The sequence below is a fragment of the Sycon ciliatum genome, chromosome 2 (genome assembly GCF_964019385.1).
Source record: "Sycon ciliatum chromosome 2, ocSycCili1.1, whole genome shotgun sequence".
Lineage (NCBI taxonomy): Eukaryota > Metazoa > Porifera > Calcarea > Leucosolenida > Sycettidae > Sycon > Sycon ciliatum.
The window spans coordinates 17,305,421-17,328,365 of NC_088644.1; the positions used below are offsets into that span (position 1 = coordinate 17,305,421).

A 22,945-nucleotide genomic window follows, 5' to 3' on the forward strand; every position below is an offset into this window, starting at 1 on the left:
AATGATGATGGACTAGTAATTATTTGCACACTTCAAAAAGTTGCTGGGTGGGGGGGGGGGGGCTTGCAACGAGGAATTCCGGTTTTGAGGACATTTACGGAATGTTCAAAACACCCTCTACATGTACCACTACTACTGGCACTAGAGTCTAGAGACTAGTAGAGTAGTTGAAGGACTTAGAATGTTTAGCTTAGTTTAGTGCTTCACGATTGTAGTGATAATCGCAAAACAGGCTGTAGTCTTTTTTTGTGTTTTGAAAATGCGATGATACACGCAGTAACTGACGGCAACTACGTCGACTAGGCACGGTAACTGGCGTAGCCTGTGGATCGTGGAGAAGGCCCTAGGCCTGAACTATGTTACTTACTGGCTGAAGTGAAGCGAAGGGGAGTGCCAGGGACACCTTGCGAGCCTACCCGCGCCGTACACAATGGTACACTTACAGGTGATAGAAGAATGTTTGCAGAGGTTGTCACTGTCAGCCACTGTGCGAGGCCTGAGCATAAGAATCATTGTGTTTATGACGCGTGCAAATCGTGTAAGATCACAAGATGAGACGGTGTAAAGATGCACGGCTTCGGGTGGTCCATATGCAAACGATGTGTTGTGAGTGTCTTGCTGCTGATGAACTGTGACGGCGTCATTGGTTTGATGGAAAGTTTCCTTTTCCCAATGCCGGTAATACTTGTTGCGTGCTTCTGGCTGCCTGGCTGGATATGGAAGCCGCGTGAATCGCTAGTTGACTTATTTCATCCATGGCCCGTCATAAAGAGAACGAACGTCGTAACGACATCTGTCATTCATTTTAGTTAGAGTGATACTGATAAGCCACCGTCAGGCATGCGAGTAGTCATACTCATAGGCAGTACCTTGGTCTTGGTCAACAAATCCTCTCTTTAGCTGCCATTAGGCTAGCCTCCGAACATGTTGATCCTGCCTGGAAGCAGGTGAGTGAAATAAAACGAATTATTATGATTGCTACGTTTTCAGCAAACACTGCACCTAGCCACTTACTGTACTGTATTTTTGCACAAGAATCATGTGTGTTTCGGGCACTGGTGATATCAGAATTTAGGCAATCCACAATCGGATTAATCACTAAATCAGGGATTTGCTCTAGAGATATTCTGCGTAGTAATATTATCAAATAGAATGAAAAAAGAAAACAAGAAAAGGGGGTAAAGGTATAGTTTAGGGTCCCAAATTATTTTAGTGGGTCAGCATGCTCTACAGAGTCCCAGGCATGCACACTACACATAGCCATAGGCCTTGGCCACAACTGACATCGAATACGATGTGGATGGACAACCACTGGTGTATGCAAAATCACCTTACGATGCGAACGAACACGGCGCAAAGGACCATGAAAATCGCCTGAGTTTGAAGCTCGGTGATGCCGTGCGTGTCTTGAACACCTCCATGGGCAAGGGATGGTGGTGGGTAGAAGTCAAAATATTCGTCGTTCTGCCAGGAGGCTTCCTCCGCGCCGCGCAGGTCATCCTCAGTGCCAAGGAATGATGATGGAACGTAGCCAGACTCGCCATCGACTTCTACCCACCACCATCCCTTGCCCATGGAGGTCACGGTTCAAGACACGCACGGCATCACCGAGCTTCAAACTCAGGCTATTTTCATGGTCCTTTGCGCCGTCTTCGTTCGCATCGTAAGGTGATTTTGCATACACCAGTGGTTGTCCATCCACATCGTATTCGATGTCAGCTGTGGCCAAGGCCTATGGCTATGTGTAATGTGCATGCCTGGGACTCTGTAGAGCATGCTGACCCACTAAAATAATTTGGGACCCTAAACTATACCTTTACCGAAAAGGGGACCCACGCCGCCATGGATACGAGTTGAGAGTAACGGTCCACCACTGTAACGAGAAATAGCTCCCGATAAAACAGGGTGTACAGTGAAGTACATGATTTGTATGCGCATGCACTACAGCAAGCGCTGAATTCACTAGCGACAGTAAAAAATCCCATTGAAAGAAGGGTGAGCTTAGCAAGGGAAAGGATTGGACCATGGTGACCGTTGCTGACCATAGTCAATTAGTAGTGGTGTGAGCACTTCTGGCCAAAAAAACGAATGTCCGTGGTTAAGTTCCCGGTGGGCATCCAGTCAAGATTTTTCTTGTCACATTCTCCATTCCTACTCTCCATCATCCAGCTACAGATATTCAATGCGTTGAACTGTTTGGAGATACGTCGACAGCTAAATCTATGTTGTTACACATTGTCTCTTCTTCTCAGGCTGGCAACACGTCAATGGCAGTTGATGTTGGGGATGCTGGTTTTTACTATGTTGCACCGTGAGCTGCTTGTCACCACCTCTGCGTGCAAATGTGATCAGTCTAAACACTCATTCGCCATGGCATGGGAAAGCCATCAGGACCACCACATGGGTATGTTGATAGATCCAATGTCAATTCAACTGATTTCATAATACAGGCATGTTGGTACTCGTGTGTGTGGTCAGTGCTGAAATTGAGTAAACTTGCCCACTACCTCTGAGGATCGTTCAAATGCTGGATATGCCCATGCTCTGTCCACTGATGGATGTGTTATTGTCAACAGCGTACTTGGCTATAATAATAATAATAGTTACAGTTCGCATGTCACTCATGGAAGGATCCATGGGCTTAACGCATCTGTCAACGAAATCCAGGCAGAAGAGCCGACAAAAGGCATCTCATTATTGTTAGAACGTATCGCAGTAAGAACAACTACGCAAGCGCAGCACATTTTCCACAAGCATCAATACTTGGCTATATGTTAAACAAAATTTCTTCTGTACTGTAGTAGAAATCTAAGTGGACGATGTGGTATCTGTACTCGCATGTTTAAATACCACATCAAATGATGACTCACAGGTACAATTACCACAGACGGAACAATACTAATAATACTTTGGAGACATGCATACCGCTTGATGCTGCAGAGCGCGTGGACACAGTACCATCCACTTTAACCGGGATCAGGCTTCACTGACCCCAATTGTAGTTACATGTAGCGGGTATGGATCGCAAGCGTATGGAAATGGATGAGAGGGTTTCAGCAGGAATATGAATATCTGCTTGGCCCGGTACATTAGGTTAACCTGAATATGTTTTAAACGTTTTCAGAACACATGTTCTGTACTGTGCACAGGGCGGTTAGTATTTCCAGATTGTGGAAATGACTGCGCACCTACATGTGAAAGACTGGCGGAGAATGCTACATCTTGTCGTGACTTCAAAGCACCCGGTCCACCAGTTCTTGATACAAAGGGCAGCATCCGTTTTGAAGTTGCCAAACCGCTAAGCCGACCAAGCTCGTTCACAATCTCCTGGTGCTGCACTGAGCGTAAGAAATGCACTTTTGCACACTTTCCATGCCGCGTTTCTGCACTTTTGCACATTTCCATGCCCCGTTTCTGCACCTTTGCACACTTTCCATGCCCTATTTCTGCACATTTGCACACTTTCCATGCCCCGTTTCTGGACCATTGCACACTTTCCATGCCCTGTTTCTGCACCATCGCACACTTTCCATGGCCCGTCCCTCTTGCTTGCCTGGCTGAATTTCTCCTTGGAGGTTAGTGTTGAACTTTTCTTTGTGATGTGAAGTTATTAAGATAGTCACCAGACCAACTGCAAACGTTTTCGAGTCTGTCAACTGGCCATGTCACTCACTGACATTTAAATCTCTCTGTGTAGTCTGGACTGTAAAAGAATACACTACAGTGCATGTTTCTGTGGCTCGATGACCAGTTGAGACCTCTCTCCACGTCCTGTCTCCCTGGTAACCCTGGTAACCCTGGGATTATTGTATGTCAGAGTAAAACAAGTACTGTTGTGTGTTCCTCTTGTGTTCTATCAGGTCACTCGTCCAGTGTGGCTGGTTTTCGTGTGAAGATAATCGACACCAACACAAGCACAACACTGGATGTTTATGATGTGCCTAACCGATTTGAATGCGGAAGATTTCACCTGAGACCAGGAGCATCGATTAGCTCATGTTACTGCGGCTCCAATTGCTTTGAATGTGTCACTAGCCGTGCGCTAACAACCCGCTCAAATGGCCTGTTTTACATCAAGCCCAATTCTAAATGGAATGTGACTCTTCAGGTAAGTGCAGGCCCAGGCATGCACTTACTGCAAAACCACTGTAACAAAAGGAATCCTGTATTGACCTGACACATTTTCATACACGGACGTACAGGGGATCGAACTTGCATCCCTGGATCAAGCGAAATCCTGTCATATCAGGACAGTTGATGCTCCGGCGGTGGGTGTCCGGTTACGGCGGTCAGTGCATGTTTTACTCTACTTTGACACTATAGAAAGGGGTGGCAAGTATCTGCTTCAGTACTCTTGCTGTATCGTGATGCGCTGTCATAGTGACCAGGCCTCCTTTGGGCCGGGTTCCACTGCGGCTCCGCTGCTCCGCGGCACTTGGCTGCATGCAGCGGAGCAGCGCGGTTCCACTGACACTCGCCATTCGCGGTACCGCGGTCGTGGTCCACACTTTTTGATGACGTTTCACCTGCCTGCGCGCGAAATCAAAAAATCCTCATGTTCTGGCCTGCGCAACGAATTAAATTTTGAATTTTAAAATTCTGGCGTACAAAACAATGCAAAGTACGGGAAACAGGTCGAGCCGCGACCGCGGCTCGCATGTTTTGGTCAAGAATCGCAGTGAAAGCTCGCGGTGAGCCGCGGCCTCGCTGCTCCAGCTTGAGCCGCGGTCACAATGGTAATGATGACGTGTCAAGCCGCGAAAGACGAGCAGCGGAGCCGCAGTGGAACCCGGCCCTTAGAGTATTTGATACGGCTGGTGCACGAGTAGCGTTCAAGGACTCACCTGGATAAATGGAAGTTTACACGCCTGTCTGCACAAGCTCTCTAAGCAAAAATAGCATAAAAATGTATTTTCGTCTACAGTCCATTCACAAAAAGATGGGCTCTGGCGAGCTCCCGTATTAGGCGATTTTTCAAGATTTTATCGTACACAGTGCAGTGCTGTGAAATTTGAAATTTGAAAAAGGGTCCAAAACGGGTACCTGAACTGGGGTTCGAACCGTACAATGCACTGTTGCAGGCAGGGTCAAACGGCCTGGATTTTGATGGGTTTTCCCAATTCAGTGCTCTTGGGGCAAAACCTGGCCGAAATCCTATTCTTGCTATGGCTTGCTTTTTGGAGAAATAGACTTCAGAAACATAATTGGAAGAGGATTCCATAGGGGATTGCAGAAAAAAATTCTAAAAAAACTCAACGTTTGACCCATTTATGGCCAAAAGCTAGAAGTCCATCTTTTTCTGAATGGACTGTAGCTGGGCTTCTGTTCAGCACTGCAAGTCTATATCTCCTGCATGCAAGAGAGAAGTATAGCTGACAAGCAGCTTGCAGAAAGCACTCATTGCTCTCTATATTTTTTCTGTTATTTCTGTCACAGGTTCTGAGTTTACCATTGGCTGACAACACGACTGACAGTTTAGATAGTGATCAGGGAGCTTTACAACACATCCAAGTGGACAGTAAGTTGCTGTTGCCTGTGACTCGGCTATCTGCCATTGGTGGCAATATGAGTAGGGGAGATGTATCTGGTAGTCCACTCGAAAACAGTTTCTTGTCAGTATGAATAGTGTCTGGGTTATGCCTAGTGTAGCTGGTACATGACAACACCTGTGTCGGCTGTGCATGAAGGTGCTTGCCTTTCCAGTAGTGAAATTGCAGCGACGGAATTATTCGAGAATGCTACCCTGTTCAATTGTGATTTGGTGCATTCCTTTGACAGCTGGTTAATGGTAGAACCCGTGAACCCACATGCATCTTGTTCCATCTTCTTTATTGCGGAATGAATTGTATCTGGATTTTGAAAGCATCTTTTTACCCTCTATCTCCTGTGTGTGTGTAGGCTGCCGTGATCTTGGATGCAATGTCACAGATATAGCAGACCCTGATGGTATGTTGACAAATGGGAATAGAATTTCTAATTGATTTAAAGTGTGTATGATTCACCAAACACAAGGACAATATCAACTTCTCAACTGATTCGGTCAAGCATTGTGCTGCATTGCCTTTGTTTTCTGTCAGTAGCACAATAAGTCACATGATAGCAGTGTAGAGTGGGGTCAAGCCTCCAGAGGGTTATTTGATTCAACATTGATATCACAGTGCCTTCGTGATCAGGGAAGAATGGTCGGGGTCTTGTTGTAGGTTTTATTCCCTGCATTTATTGGGATTTTTCAATTTTCACTTTCTGTCCAATATGATTATACGCAGGTCCCTGTGGTGGTCAGAGTCCTGCTACCCTAACTCAAGTATGCTTCTGTGGTAAGAACATTGATAATATGCCAGTCACAGCAGTTCTATCCTATTTCCGAATGAGACACATCTGATGCTTTTGTGCATGTAGCTCGGTGTCTTTAAAAACAAAAAGAGTAAATTATCGTGTCCGTTCCCGAAGGGAACTCACGACGGCCGCTAACACCCGATAAACTCTAGCGGCAGATGCAGCGCCTAACGGTGGGGGTGAGTGGGTAAGTCTCACAACCACTGGCACAAGTGCCGAAAACGACCCCATTAGCTGCATCCATGTACCCCTTGTGCCTGGCCACAAGTTCCCAGTTGACTGTGGGTAGCAGCACGGCTGGAAAAACCGCTGCATTGGTGTCTTTCAAGGTACTATAATTAGTATGACTCTTGAAAAAGGGTTCCCGATAGATAATAATAAATAATAATAATAATAATAATATCTTTATTAGGATGACCCAGAGGCTTGTCGCCTATCAAGGGGTTCACCGCTTAGATCAATCTATGTCCCCGGATTTCAAGGGACATAGATTTATAGGGAGTTGATGTCAGTATGCATGTTGCTAAAACATTCATGGAGCCGTATTCCGTATTCATTGGGCATAAGTGAGTGTCTCCTCCCCCACCTGGTACCATCTTATGATCTAAAAATCATAAATGACTGCAGTTTTTACCCCGCCCTGTTTTTGTTGTTTATATTTAGTGCCTATGAAGCCGTGCATATTTCCACTGGACGTTGACGTGAATGACACCGAGTTAAGCTTGTCGTGGACAACACAGGATCCGCATGTCTCCGCGACATTCTTCAATGTCCTGGTTCGATCAGGAAACGCGACTGGGAACAGTACTCACCTTGCCAGTGACGTAAGCAAACTTTGGCACGTGTGATGCCATTAATTAACTTGCATTCGGCTGCAACTTATTTCCTTGTCAACGTCATTGCAGTAACCATTGTGACAGAAACTTTCAAACTATGGTCTGCAGCCTGCAGGGCTTGAGCTTACACATGCTAACCGGATCCATTGGTTGAATTATTATTATTATACACTTGCTATTCACTACTTTGCTCTGCTCAGCTTCAGCTGCCACAAACCTCTGGACGCCTTCTATGTGTAAGTGGATTGAAAATTTGTAAAACATTTAGCCTTCATGCAAGAAACTAACTCTCCTCCTCCATGCGCTCTAAAGCCAACCATTGCTACCCTCGGTAGCCATTACTCACACCAATAACTTCAAACAACGAAGGGGTCACGGGTAACACATTTCCTTCTGACAGCTGTTTCGCCTATCAAAGGCAAGGAAATGTTTTACCCGTGACCCCTTCGTTGTTTGAAATTATTGGTGTGAGTAATGGCTACCGAGGGTAGCAATGGTCGGCTTTAGAGCGCATGGAGGAGGAGAGTTAGTTTCTTGTATTAATCAACAGCCGAAAGGTACCGTTCAACAGTTTATTGATATTTAGCCTTCATCCGCATAGTATTCAGTTAAATCACAATTGTTTTGACTTTAATATCCTGCAAAATAAGTCATTTGTTATCCAAGCATCCAAGCAGCAATGATTGCTGCTTGGATAACAAATATAGAGTAGTGGATTATTGCAAAGATAATTGGTAGTCTAGACTACCTCTCCTCAGTACAGAACAAAATACACTTACGAATCTGAGTGGTCATGGCTGATGCAGGTAAAGAGACTGCTGGCCTATGCATTGGTGTATGGTTGCGTGCGTTGCCTGCAACGGGACCATGTAGCGATGAATGCAATTTGATGGGTTGAAAACTTCAGGTGAGTTTTGTATTGTCAGCACAATACACTATTCTAGATCCTTGATCTGAAAGAGTCTGGTATTCTTGAACAGAAAGAGTCTAGTAGGTTATGGAATTCTCTGCTCTGTATTTGCACAGGACACTGGAAGTGCTCCCACTTCTCCTACATATGTGAGTCACATATGGTCAATGTTGGCTCACGCGGCCATGATTATTTATAATACTGAAGGCCATTACACCAGACAGTATTTTGACCGATATGGTTGACTGTGGATTGGAAATGTGAGGAGACATTTCGTTTTTTGTTAAATTTTTTCTTGCCATAAACATTTGCAAACTAATACAGATAAGTACATATAGCCTGAAAATGAAGTGTACAATATCGCTGCTAAGATCTTTCCCCTCACATTGGTACACAGTACTGTTATCTCTTATCTGCTTATCTTTGTTGCCAGTTTCAACTGCTCGGCTCCAGTATATCACAAGTACAAGCCGGTGATCTCATAGCTGTCACGGTGAGTTTACTCTGCTCTCCGGTGTACCCAATCGTGTTGTGAAGGCTGATCGAAGGAGTGTGTGCACTTTGACCGACCAAGTGTAGGGAAACAAATCCGCCCACACATGAGCAGATCAGGCCAGTATTGAGGCACATGCAGATGTGCTCGTATGTGAGTGTCGAAAATTTCTCAAAATGGATGAAAAGCTTGGAATACTGTGAAACCCTTGCCCCCGCCCCCCCCCCCCCCCCCACACACACACACGCACACACACCGCTTTTTTATGTGGATGTACACCATCTGGGTAGGTTAGTCTGCCAGTAAAACAGAGCTGGTATCAACTTAAGTCTTTGTTCTCTGTGCAGAGTGGAGTTGTTGTTTTGACTGAACCATACTTTGACATAATGTCACTGATCTAACCATTCTGTGTTCTTTGTTCGTACTTGTATGTGAGTGTCGAAACTAACCATTCTGTGTTCTTTGTTCCTACCTGTACAGATAACACCAGTGGTGACCAACCAGTATGGTAACTATTCAGGTGAAGCAGCACATTTGGAATACAGGATTTCATCAGCAGAGGCACCCACACTTAACAACAACGATGTCTCCTTGGAAGAGGAGGCAGATGATGGGCCAAAGCTCAGTGTCACCGGAACCATAACAAGTATGTATGTGTGTGTGTGTGTGTGTGTGTGTGTGTGTGTGTGTGTGTGTGTGTGTGTGTGTGTGTGTGTGTGTGGGTGTGTGTGTGTGTGTGTGTGTGTGTGTGTGTGTGTGTGTATGTGTATGTATGTGTGTAAAATGAAAAAATAGGGATTCACTGTCCAGACAAAAGCCACTTCAACCAGCCGTGTGGTGTACATGTAAACCAGGCTAAAAAAGGTGGTGGTCAATTCATCATCCTTGCAAGTTGTTCGAATGGTGTAGCCCCAGAACAAGTTGCTATGTCTAACATAGCTTGCTCGCTATCGTCGCTTCAGCAATGGGCAGAAGTGTGAGTAGGAGTGTGTGTGTGAGTGTGTGTGCGTGTGTGTGTGTGTATGTGTGTACATGCGCATGCGTGTGTGCGTGTGCTCTTGTGCTTCCTCCTAACTCAGCTTGTATTGGGCTGTTGGGATTGTCTTCATAATTATGTAAAATGAGTTGGCAATCATAAAGGCACCCATATTAATGTGAGCTAAGATGCCCTTTCACCTCAATATGTCTCTGCCAGTGACAATGGCAGTGGAAATATTTTGAAGGATGCAGGGAGGGGGGGGGGGGGGGAGGAGATAACATATTTTTCATTCATGATTCCCGTATACTGTATAATTATGTGTTCCATAGTTCGCTCAGTTATGTATTTCCGTTCATTTTTTGTTTTGCTTTTTGTTTCCACTAACAGCCATCGGTATTATACTTGTTTTGGAGATAGAGGGGACTGTCTGCCGTCGACGCTGTCACTGCTGAATTTATTTCTTGGAATGTATGTTTGCTGTATGTGTGCACATGCATGTGTTTGTGTGTGCGTGTGTGTGTGTGCGTGTGTGTGTACGTATGTGTGTGTGTGTGTGTGTGTGTGTGTGTGTGTGTGTGTGTGTGTGTGTGTGTGTGTGTGTGTGTGTGTGTGTGTGTGTGTGTGTGTGTGTGTGTGTGTGCACAGTAAGCATCATGGCACTATCAGTGATTACACTCGGTCTCGTGCTATGTCTGGTGAGAAGGCGATATCAGGAACGGCAAAGAGACCAAGGTATATAGGAAAGAAGAAAGGCAGAGTGTGTTGCACAATATCTGCATTCATGTCACCAAGTCGTTGTGATGCCTTAGAACTCTGATGCCGCAGTCTTGTGGTCAGTAATACACTCGTGGTTATGTGGTCTCAGGATAGATTGTGTTCCATCAAAACTAACTCCACGTGTTGAAATTCATGCTGCATGTGTCCAATGGGCACAGCAATTGCTGCAGCCATTTGGCTAGGGGTGAAATGAGTATACCGACTCCTCAAGTACGTGCTCGAAATATATTTTTGCGAGCGAGTAATGGTTCGGACAAGAGTACATTCTACCAGATTGAGAGAGAAAAACATGTCGCGGTATCTGTCCAATTTTTTGTGAGGTTTTGCTCTTGGTGAGATTCATTCTGTATGAGCCATTTCAGCAGCTTCCTATTCTAAACTGCTTTTGAGTACTCTTTTCCGAACGACTACTCGCTTGAAAAATGATACTTCAAGCACGTACTCGAGGAACCAATCTGGTAGAATGTTCTATTGTCTAGCATACTGTTCTATTATCTACAGAGGCAATATGCTTTGGTTCTGCAAGAGTGCTCAATGCCTGATTCAGGCAGAGCGGCGTACACAAAGGCAAACAATGAAAACCTTGGCAAATTAATTCCGTTGTCACAACGGAATTAATTTGCCAAGGTTTTCATTGTGTGCCTTTGTGTTCTATTATCTAGCATACTGTCCTATTATCTAGCATACTGTTCTATTATCTAGCATACTGTCCTTTTATCTAGCATACTGTTCTATTATCTAGCATACTGTTCTATTATCTAGCATACTGTTCTATTATCTAGCATACTGTTCTATTATCTAGAATACTGATTACTGTCCTATTATCTAGCTTATTGCCTCACAATCACTGTACATGCACATCTGCCCTTTTCTATGGCTCAGAAACTGATACTTGTATGGTTGTTTACTTGGACGAGATTGTGGGTTCAGCTCTGGTGTGTTGCTGTACTGTGTGTGGTTTTATGCTATGCATTTATGTGTGCTGTTGTTTGTTGTACACTGCTCGTCCTGCTTCAGCTAAGATGCCTATCAGTGTATTGCAACGTGAGAAACAGCAGATCACGGACACAGTGTCCAACTTTGAGCTGATCAGAGAGTGCTTCATTCAGACTGGAGTTACGCCTGTCATGTCCAAGGAGTATGAGCTGCTCTATGAATCTGCAGATGGCTCACAGATACTGATGAATTTGATCAAGGTACATGTCCTTCTTTGCTGAATTGGAAATTCTCGTTTTTTCACCCACATAGCAACCAGTTTTTACATGGGGTAGTGGTCTACCAGAGATTGTACTCACGATGACTCGAACCAGGGACGTTCTCTTGAGGCCAGCGATGCTCTAACCATCGAGCTATGGTGCAGCTGTCATACCAGCAGAAGTCTTAGCTGGATATATTTCCGACAGCTCACCTCCAAGCTGGCTTCTGCCCAGTGTTTCTTGGTCCCCAAACTGTATTTCACGGTGAACGTACCAACATCAAGTGATTTTATCAGAGTATGTTGCTGTCAACTGCTTATACTTATAGTCAGTGCTGCCGTGATTCTAATGTGATGCTCTGGTGTTTTGGTTCTGCCCAGATTGTGCAAAAGAAAGGAAATTCCGCGTTTGGAGTACTCCTGTTCTCCCTGCGAAATGAAGGCTATGAACATCTGTTCAAGCAGATCTACGACGGTGTAGCAGATGATGTTCAGAAGACAGTGGACAGCATAGTCTACCCACCCATCCCTCCGAAGATACGACTAGACCATCTGTCACTGGAGGATGAGCAAGACCAAGATGTGCCTAGTGTTTACATCAGCTACTCACGCTATGTCACCACCGGAATGTCGCAGGACAGGGATTCGTCGTTCAAGAGAACCAGCTCGCCAGCTGATGATGTCACCTACCTATGTCAGATGTTGCAAGCACATGGTGTTGATGTAGTTATTGATCGAGAGCATCTCAATGACTTAGCTGACAATGAGCCACAGTGGATCACAGAACAGTTCTGCCGGGCACAGTTTGTCATTGTTGTACTTGACAATGCCTATCCTCTGAATCTAACATTACAGGCGCAGCAAGCTGTAATGTACAGCTTAGATGATAATGGCTACAGGCGTGCATGCCAGGAGAGTCGCCTGTTACAAGGCGAGTCATACAGTGGCCGTCATGGCTTCTTGCTGCCAGTGCAGTTTGGCGCTGTCACTAGCTCCCCTCTCCATGATGTGCCCATCCTGCTACGCAACAAGACGCGCTATCGTCTGCCGCATCGATTTGCCTTCAGTAACAATGACTTCCAGTTGCTGGTGTGTCGTATTCTTGGTCGTGAGCTGTATGCCGAGGTGAATGGCTATTATCAGCGTGCTGAGAATCATCAGCTACTCTACCCGTCCATACCTAGTGATTATGCAGGTGTTGATAGGAGCGTTTTTCAAGCCCATTGATTTCACACCCGGCTACAGTAGTTGATTTGAACAATTTGAAGCTCATTGAGATTATTGCGGCACAGACACACACGGAGGACTAAGCTACTCAGGATAAGGTTGTCTGCTCATTAAGATTACACACACACACACACACACACACACACACACACACACACGCACACACATGCACACATGCACACATGCACACATGCACACACACACGCGCGCGCGCGCGCGCGTTGAAGACAAAGCCACCAGGATAGGGCAGGTTTCTCATTGAGTTTTCCGTACATTGTCATACTTGGTATTGCCTTGGACGTTGAATGGAGATGCTGACTGGACATGCCTGCAGTATTGTATTCTGAGCAAACTACTCCTGGGAGTATCATTGCACCATTCCACACAATCATGACCTAGTAGGTTATGTGCATAATTTTCACACTACAGTACTTCAATGCATTGCTTTGGGGACCCAGTTCAATGCAAACTGTCTTATGTAGAATATAAACAATAATATAATTATGCTGATTCTTATGGACACTACACTGTGATTCTGAATGCCATGCATCGATGGAATTGTCTCCGCTGTGTTGATAATAACTTGATATGCTGGTGGAGTGGGCCAAGAACTCAAGCAGTGCGCAGTATCAGTGAAGTTGGCTAGACTTTCTAACATGGTTTGCAGTCAGTTTGCCTCTAAATGGTCAGGCATGGGAATGCTTATTTGGGCGGAGAACTCCACAGCAAATAGGCGTAGTGGCATTGAACTGAACGGACAAAGGTTGTCCAGTCCTATATGAAGAGGTAATACCCATAATACTGGTGAACGTGTGCTTGCCATTGTTTGTGTCTGGAAGGAAATGTCAAGACTCCAGTCCTGCCATCCTGGTATTATGGACTCTTCATAACAACAATGCAGTGCACTGACTGTACATACATTTAGTTCGTGTTGAGGTCTGAGATTTGTAGAACTACAGTCTAGTCTACACTGTACTGTGGTGTAGACCAGGGTGGACGAGAGAGAGTGTAGTTTAGATGACCATGATTCGGCATGAACATCATGAAGGCATGATGACCATGATGACTGCTGAGTGCTGGAGTGGAGTGATGTACATGTACATGTAGATCTACCGGTAGTCATGGTAGTGCACTAGTACAGTGACTAGTGTAGATCTCAGTGATGACTAGTACTGCCGTGCGGGGCTTGATGAGGGAATTCCCCAAGGGGCGACTTGAAGAAGTCCAAGCTAGAAAATGGAGGGCTGCATGTGAGACTCCTGCCTGTGTTTGAGCTCACATTGACATGTCTACTGACAACAAAATCCTTGATTGTCGACATCTCTTCGGAGGTGACGGGTGTCGGCTGAGCCCCCCTGCAGTCATCCAGGACGTGCGGATCTGAAACTCCGCTGAATAGTCGGGCTGCTACATGAATGGTTCATGAAAAAGTAGATCTACAACTATTTACTTGAAAGAAGAAGGCAAGTCGAGTGCGCTCCTTCTTCATAATCCACTTCGTTCGCGAACCACAGAGTTGTAAATCATGCAGCTTCGCACGTCCGCCGTGTTCCTGCTGTTTGGTTTGGCACTCAGCATCAGGTGAGTGCATCAGCATCTGTAAAGTCAGCGCCTGCACTGAGTCTGTTGTGTCAGGGTTTGCCTTGGCGCGAATGATAGCTCGGAAGTGCTGGTGTCTGCGTTAGTCTGCTCACACCAGACACTATGGTCTATGGACACTGATAGCGATCAGAGGATTTAGTCTAGCACTGCTTGCTGGTTTTGGCGGGTTTGTGTTCACACAGGGCTGCTCACGGCACTCCTTGCCAGGTTGTTCTTCCGAGTACTTTCAAAGTGCAACAGAAGCAGAATGCAAACGTCTATTTCGAAGAAGGGGAAGGCTCGTCAGGCAGTATTGCCACCCGACCTCAAGTAACGCTCAGTGTCCGAAGATCCTCCGCCGCTGGTGCTGTTTGTGACTCTTCTCTGCCCGAGCCATGCTTGGCGTTCAAAACCAAAAGAGGGTCACTGGGTAAGCAATCTCTCCGTTGCTTTGGGTGTTTGTGTGAATGAACTGCAATTCGGAATTTGTGGTGTTCGTACAGTCTGTAATATATTTGTAAAGCAGTACCGAAGGACGTTTTTTTGCAGAATATTGTAGTGAGATGGTTCCTCCTTCCGTCTTCTGACTGTGCAGGTCGGTCCGTTCATGTGCCGATAAAGGTAAGTGCCAGTAGCGTACTACCGCTGTGGTAATGGTGGCTGTTGCTACCGACGGCGCCGAACTCGAAGTCCTTTCATTAATTTTGAAACCCTACCTGTATATAGGCGGACGTGCTGTGTGGTCGGAAACTATGGCCAGTTTGAATGCACGTTGGGAAAATTACACCTGGTATGACTGACAATTTGTCAAGGGTAATCGAAAAGGGATTTCCTTGGAAGTAGTGGCTGTCAATCCGCTGCTTATACATTCAACCATTCATTAGTGATTGACAAGTTAGTTATCTTCCGCAGTGTTGCCAACCGCCCGTATTTGTCCGTATTTTTACGGAAAAAAGAAGCTTTGTCCGAAGAACGGATTTCAATCGGATATCCCGCAAACGATCATGTATATGATCTATTGCTAAAACCTTCGTAACTCCATCGTTTCTTGTGCCAATTCAACAATCGAAGGATCTACATGGCAGCCAAAACTCCAAGCTGTCCAATGCAACACTCACGGAAGCGCTACGATATCGGATTCCAGAAATATAGACCAAAGTTATGACCTGGTGAAGTTGAAAATTGTACTGAATTCGTAGGCTTCGCAAGTGAACTCTGTGGCTGGAAAAGTTGTACAGTATCGTTTTTTCTTCCAAATTACACTAAATCAGTCAAATTGTTGACCTGAAAAACGAGTACGGAAAACTCTGAAAAATTCTGCAAAATGGCACTGGGCAGTACGCATGGGGGTAGAGGGCACTTGGTAACACTGCAAGTTCCGCTGCCCCAGCCTGCATGTACAGTAAAACCTGCGGCAACTAACGACCACCCCTTGGTTCCAAAGAAACAGGTCTTTAGTGGCAGGTGGACTTTAGTTGAAGGTTTGCACCGTGTTGCCATGTGGATCCCATTATCATAATGTATGGCTAAATGCAGCTAATCCAATCCCCCACCACTTGAGCGATGTCATTCTTATTACAGACCACACAACAGTTAGAGAGAGAAAAGTATGTGTTACTGCTAATATCAAATTCAGCTGCTGCTTCTGAAGCCAGGATCCTAGGAGCTATTAAGTGAAATGATAATTTGTTGATGAATCGCAAGTTTATCAACAGCCATTGCCACAGTAGCCAAACCATGCTGCAACGTACCGTAGCATGCTAGCACCGCAGTGTTAATCTGTTCAACTGGGGTATGCAATTGTACTTCGACAGAGCAGCTCAGTCTTTGTTTCTCCTTCGAGCAGTAACATCAACCAGAGAGCACTTTCGACGCGCTGTCAAAGACGGTTCTTATCGTGTTCGGTCGCTAGTCACGGGTCAAAAATCGACCTTGGCACAACAACGAAAAGGCGGTCGTTGGTCACATTGAGCAGGAAGTTGCTAGTCAAAGTGCACTTAGAATGTGAGAGCGTCCGTGCCTGGCAAAGTTGTCTATAGTACCAGGCTGATCGCTAGTCAGGGTGGTGTTCAGTGTAAGATTTTACTGTACCTTGGCATGATGATTGCAGGTGTTTGCCAGTCGGGTACCGGAGTGCCTACCTGGAGAGGTAATACCTGTCACCGTCACAGCCGTGTGCCGACTCGGGAATTCCACCAGGAGCCAGTCGTGGGATGTCTCGCTGCAATGTCGACGGGCTAGGGTCATCCTACAACTTGACAAACCAGTCTACTCGGCAGGGCAGAAAGGTAAGTTAGGAACCCTATGGTCCCTTTGTTTCATTTTATTGAATTCTCAGAAGAAGTTGGAAACCAGGAATGCTCACCAACAATGCACTGTTGCAGCAATCTATTGAGCACTTTGCTTCATGCAGAATCCTTGAATGTTCTGCATTCTGAGAGGCAACAGTGTTTTCACTATTAATTTTCTTTAATGTACATTTGTTTTGTTCATGTCCAGTTTTCATGAGAGGCTTCTTTGTTGATGATATGTTACGAACCGTGAAGCAAAATGTAAGAAGTAGTCTCATGGGTGCACTGCTGCATGAGCATCAGAGTGTGCCGTTTTCTGCATGAGTATTCCTGTGTTAGACGTATTAGCATGCATTGCTGTGTGCACATTGCTCAGGGCCTCTGGGTGCAAGGCTGTGCGCATTGCTATATGCACATTAGGTGTGCAGTTTTCTATGGGCATGCACATTACTGTGCGGTTTTCCGTGTGCAGTTTGCAACAATACAGGTATAGCGGTGGAGGTAGAAATGAAAGCCGTGCCATTGGCATTATCCACATTGCTGTTTCCTGTAGATAATTTCATGTGCACAGCAATGTACGTACCCATAGCAATGCCTATATTATAGGCATTGCTATGGGGACGTACCTCTTGTTGCATTTCCAACGTACTGTTTGCATGTGCTGGAAAGGGGCACTTTCAGGCATCAATATCTACTTCCTCCGGAAACAAAAACTTCGTGACTTTTTTACATGGCTTTTCAAGGAGTTCAACACATTCAATCAACATATCTACAATATCTACAGGATCAATTAGTGGGAATAGAGTCTCAGTCTGGGTCGCCATCGCTCGACTCATCACGGCTGAAACCGTTCCAAGTGGCAGGTCGATCGACGCGATATTGTATGTCGCGTTCCTGATCCTCTTTGCTGTTACCTGAATGCCTTCTCCAACATCTCGGCGGAGACCACGGTAGCGCTGCAGCACTGGTACTCATTACCGCCTCCGCTCTCGCTCGAGGACAAACACAGGCAGAGCCAACAATTTCAAATTTCCTCCGAGGGATATCATAGTGGTACCAGCACTTCCCGACTGCCGCGATCAGATCTCGCCTGTTCTCCTTTGCGACCAAGGACACATCGTCGAGGCTGCTGGAAAAGGCGACATCATCCACGTTGAGGTCTGGGCTCGGAAGTGGCTGAACGTTGACTACTATTTTGAACTTACTTGTTCACCTTGCTCTGCTGCACGAAGTGTCGATTGTCACATCTCTGCGTTTTATAGTTTTGACATCGTGCCGACCTCTTCGCATGCCGACAGGCGTTTCGGGGATGGAGAAGATTTCAAAACGCTAGCTGTTATTGCTATTCATTTTCCACTCTTCTTGCTCCTGGGTGCCACTGTCCTGCTCTGTCAAGTCCTGAACTAAAAGTTACAAAACATAGCAACGACGAGCAGTGAGCGCAGTGCTTTTTTCTTATTGCGCCTGGTGGACGAAAATGAAAAAACATGTTCGCTTTGCTTTGTTCGCAACGTCGACACCCTTGCTCTGCGACGACTATCGGCTCTCCAGGATATGAATTATGCTTTCCTACGATTCCGAAATGTCATGTCAGTGTTCCAGGCTGACAGAACCAGGGAGAAAGAGCGAAATAACCGCAGCGAATAGTAGTGAAAAAAGTCACAAAGTTTTTCTTTCCGGAGGAAGTATTCATATCTTACTAGATCCGGCACTATAGGCAGTTTGCCTTCTTACCGGGTACGCTAAACAATGGAATCTGGATACTGTTGAAATGGCATGAACAGTCGGTGGAAGGCTATTCCACCTTCTGGGGCAAGAGAAGATAGAGAAACAGGGCCGTAGCGTGAGGTTACATTGCATGTGTGTCTCCCAGAAAATTACCAACAGTATCATTTGTTCCACATAGAATGAAGCAATAACGTTACTTGTTTGCTGAGTGCCTGTGCCTGTACTGTGCTCCTCTGTGTGCTCTTATCTCAGGTGACCTTGGAAGTTAGAGTAAGTACATGTATGGCAAGGTAAAAGTCATGATTCTGATTACATCATCAATTGAGATGAGTTGGCAGTCGCGACACAGCGTGTGCTGGCAATGAACCAGCGACTCACTCTGTAAAAATAGTGCCCATGAGCGGCTCCATAACTTTGCTGACTCATCATTGTGACTCATTTCGCCTAACCTCTATAGCACTCCGGTTACTGCTGACTACTTGGGAGTAACTGCCGATCGTTGTTGTGACTATGTATCTCACAGAATCCTAATGGTGTACTTGTGGGTCTGAAGATGGTCACGAGTGGTCAAGCATCACAAGGTAAGAACATTTTTGTGGCAGCATTTTTACACTTTTTTAAAGCATGTTGTGAATTGTTGGAACATTAGTAAAGAGATAGGACAAGGCAACGTCTTATTGATTCTCTTGAACTTTTACGGAAGTATAATGGCCCGGTTTTCATTTTATTTCGGAATCTCTACACCGACATTGAGTCATAGGTCGCTGACTCTGGATGGAAGATCCACTCATATCTGGCTCGCTTCCAACAAACATGAACATCATTTACATGTAGTGTAGCAATGTCCAGTCCTTTGGCAGGGTTTTGAACTTTTACATGTAACGTTTGAGCTGAGTTTGTGTTTTAGCGGGTTCCAAATATTGGCTGAATCGTTTATCATGCCAGCCAAATATAGCGTGTGTGTACATCACCATTATGCACTGCTGCCACACGACCCTGGCCATGCCTATATACCTATCTCCCCCCCCCCCCTTATCTTCTCTTCTGCTGGATGGCAGGTGTTGTGGAACATGAGTTCATACTGGACACCGAACCTCAGTTCGGATTCTGGTCGGTCAGCGCTTTGCCAGCAGTAGCGGATGGGAATGCTGTCGTAAGTCTGAGGAGAAACAAGGACAAATGTAGTGCAACTATGCTATTTCGCACATGCTTTTCGAGTATAAACTGCAAACTTGTGCATAGGGAGGAGGTAAGAGAGAGGCTTTAGTGCTCAGACGATCTTAGTAGTCTCGGCATTACTGCAGCCAGAATGGTGAAGAGTGAAATGTATGGAGTTTGTAGTTTTGTCTTACTACTCATCGTGAATTCATAGTATTCTTCGTGAAGTTAAATGGTAGTATCATTCCATTTTAAAGCGATGCCTCATGAAGATTGCTACCACATTTCTTCTGATGCCTCTGCAGCTATTCATGCCGACGCGTACAACATTTGAAGTCAAGGACTATGGTAAGTGCAGGAAGCGTTGAAATTTGTTGTCTGAAGTGTACCTGGAAAGATGAATATGTAAGTTGGCGCACCTGTGCGGCCGTTTTGGCTAAACCCACAGTTAATTGGGAACTCGTGGCCTGGCACGAGGAAAGCATGGATGCAGTGCATGGATGCGAATATTCCCTCAGTATTGCGACCGGATTCTGAACAAATGTTCAATCCAAGACTCGACTTTGGTCTTAGGAGGCGGAGCATTTGGTACAACTTTCGTGGAACTTTTAAAAGCCGAGGATCCTGTTCAAGTGACCAGGTATTTTTGGTTAGGTTTCGTTTGACACTATAAGACATATACTACACACAACATTGTGCTAATCTACGCATATGTAAAGCGATTGTATTCTTTTGGGCCACGCAAACACAAACAGATAAAGTGAAACTCGGCCTGTGGTAGGGAGATCTCCCTCCAAGTTGCATTACCAGTAGGGAGGGAGGTCACTACCCTCGACATGTAGGAGTAATAGTGGGCATACTATGTAATCATGTTTGCCCGGGCATACAGTAGGAACAGAGTTACAGGAATGAGTGCATTGTATGTGCAAATCCTGTGCCGAGTCGGGAGGTTTTCAACTATGGTCAGGAGAGAGTGAGGGATATCTTTCCAAATCGCTAACAACATCTGGAGATCTCCTGCAGTGGAGTTCGAACTCTGCACTAGCAAGAACACATGAAATTGTTAGAACTGACATAACCATAGCAATGTATTTGAATATTTCTTTCTCTTCCACTGTAGTCCTTCCTCGCTTCCAAGTTGAGGTCAACCTGCCCTCTTATATCGAGCACCTAGAAGATCCTGATATTGCTGTCGATATCGCGGCAAGGTAAAAACTATGGCACTTGCTTCCTGTCTTCTAATAATTACTTCATGTTATTCATGTTAGAGCTTCATGTTATTTTCAACTTACATGTTTATTTTTATTTATTTTTAAACACTTTCTCCTGTAGCTACACATTCAACGCAGCTGTGGCAGGTTCAGTTAGCATCACCGCTGCAATCGTGTGGAAAGAGAAAAGAAGGGAGCTGATCCTATCCAAGATAGAGAAAGACCTGGTAAGCTACAACAGACATTATGAATATGGGAGTGTAATTGTATACACACCGCACTATTTCGTACCGGTATGTAAATGGTTGATTTTTCCTTATTATTTTGTGTTCTAATCAGTTGATTTACTAGATTTTATACTTTGAAGTAGGTACTTCCTTGGTACTTTCCAATAGCACAATTTCGGTGTCGGCGTATAAACCGGTGTCCACGTGTAAGCCCATGTTCTTGTACAAGCCTACTGAAATGTCCTTGTGAAACAGATAAGCCCGGGGGCTTATCCGCGGGATTCTACGGTAATGTGCCAAATTTACTCCTAGATATTTGCCCACGCATGGCAATTTGCTAGCTAATATTTCTTATGCTTGCCATTGCCTTGTATGTTTCCGATGATGCTTCAGGTCCCAGAAGTGAAGCATGGTAGGATGTACGGCAGGACAAGCTTCACTATACCTAGTAGTTCAATATGGGAGGCACTGGGATACGGTGTCTTTCCGCTGGGCAGCTGTCTTAAGGTAGAGGCGGCTGTACGCGACAGGACATCACTGAGGCAAGTGAAGGGTGCAGCACTAACTTGCTTTATAGATCAACCATGTCGGATTGATGCCACGATGCTGGACTCGGTGATCAAACCTGGTCTACCCTTCTCATCGCAGGTAATTGCCAGTCATGATCAAGTTGGCATTATTTGCAGTCTTAATTAAGACAGCCATGTCCAGTGGGTGTGATCCTTCATGTCCTTTTTGCTATACTACTGGAGCCTGGCACCATGCACATGGCATCTGCCATATCCACGTAGGAGCATTTTCTAGCATTGTACGAGGTTTTGTTAAGCACGTTTCGATAGTTATATTTTTTGAATATTCCTGCGAAAGATGTCTATGCCTCATAATGGAATATCAGCCATGATACAGCCAAGCTTACCAAGCTAAGTTCGTTCACTACATCAATGTCTGTCTACTCCGCAAACTTACCATGAAGCAGGTTTGACGCTTGCATGAACAAGAAGGGCAGGTAGAGACAGCAGGGGAAGGATGGGGACAACATCACGGCTGCCGTCAGGATGAGATTCGAGCAAGAACACGAATGTGCAAACAGAATAGTAGCAAGGAAGTCTTGCTTGCAAGGTCAACTGGTGGAATGTATGTGTATTTTAACTTTGGTTAGTAAGTGTTTGTCCCCTTTTTGACAAGTATAAGGCACTACCAGTACCACTCGTGCATACCCAAATTGCATGAATCTGTACACATGTCAATAACCCCGGCTACACTAAGGGCGCGTTAGAATTGTCTTCTTTTAGAGCGGTTTCTATCATTTTAGAGTTTTTCAGTGGAATTGTCATGGCGGTGATGACGTTCGATCAGATCGACCATCTCCACGTACTACGTGACGTAGCTATTCCAAACTCTTTGAAACTAATCTGCCTCTCCCATCGGGTGAGGTCACAAGTTGTGGAGTTTCGAGGAGTTTCGAGGAGCTTCGTTTTTCTGAAGAGCCCAATAAGGCCACCTCTTCAGAAAAACAAACTCCTCGAAAAGTCAAAGAGTGACAATTCGAACTCGCCCTAAGAGAGCATATATGTGACGCAATTTTCATCTTTGCATTCAACTCCCTGAAACTTATGATAATCAGCCCTATTCTATGAACACATCCATCCTTGTGTCCGTGGAGAGTAACAGGGTGTGTGTTATGTTGACCCCGTTCATTGCAATGTTCCGGCCCTCGCTAATATCATTATCAATGTATCTTTTAGGTACGTCTTGTGGACTATGAGGATCACCCTGCTCCAGATCGCTCTGTGACAATCACATTCAGACAGATAGGCTCGGGCTTCTCTGCATCAACACAGGTAATGCAGGCCATGTCAGACAGCAACGGCTTCATCCACTTCCGACTACCGGGTGTTGGCATACTACCTAACACTTACTCCGCCTCCATGAAGGTCAGTGGCACACCTTATCTAGCCTCCAGGGCGAATTCTGGAATATGTTATGGTCAATACTG

The 22,945-nt window shown here is 45.4% G+C and overlaps 2 protein-coding genes across 2 annotated transcripts in view; both read left to right on the forward strand.

Annotated features, from left to right (window-relative positions):
* The first annotated feature begins 489 nt into the window (after positions 1-489).
* Positions 490-13,369, forward strand: LOC135808996 (uncharacterized). Its single transcript, XM_065322252.1, has 15 exons — positions 490-947; positions 2,253-2,404; positions 3,150-3,344; positions 3,861-4,108; positions 5,437-5,518; positions 5,899-5,946; positions 6,267-6,317; positions 7,000-7,160; positions 7,373-7,408; positions 8,199-8,231; positions 8,516-8,575; positions 9,056-9,221; positions 10,200-10,286; positions 11,349-11,527; positions 11,908-13,369. Exons 1-15 carry the CDS (start codon positions 925-927, stop codon positions 12,751-12,753), a joined length of 2,367 nt encoding a protein of 788 aa, XP_065178324.1. The 5' UTR covers positions 490-924; the 3' UTR covers positions 12,754-13,369.
* Positions 13,370-14,188: 819 nt separating this feature from the next.
* Positions 14,189-22,945, forward strand: part of LOC135808998 (complement C3-like) — a 61,036-nt gene continuing 52,279 nt past the window's right edge. Inside the window, exons 1-13 of the mRNA XM_065322253.1 lie at positions 14,189-14,334; positions 14,538-14,764; positions 14,930-14,955; positions 16,445-16,622; positions 16,834-16,886; positions 18,606-18,623; positions 18,877-18,934; positions 19,412-19,506; positions 19,817-19,859; positions 20,632-20,719; positions 20,844-20,949; positions 21,343-21,597; positions 22,695-22,883. Of these exons, the coding sequence (XP_065178325.1) occupies positions 14,279-14,334; positions 14,538-14,764; positions 14,930-14,955; positions 16,445-16,622; positions 16,834-16,886; positions 18,606-18,623; positions 18,877-18,934; positions 19,412-19,506; positions 19,817-19,859; positions 20,632-20,719; positions 20,844-20,949; positions 21,343-21,597; positions 22,695-22,883 (1,392 nt within the window). The 5' untranslated portion in view covers positions 14,189-14,278. The remainder of the gene's footprint in view (positions 14,335-14,537; positions 14,765-14,929; positions 14,956-16,444; positions 16,623-16,833; positions 16,887-18,605; positions 18,624-18,876; positions 18,935-19,411; positions 19,507-19,816; positions 19,860-20,631; positions 20,720-20,843; positions 20,950-21,342; positions 21,598-22,694; positions 22,884-22,945) is intronic.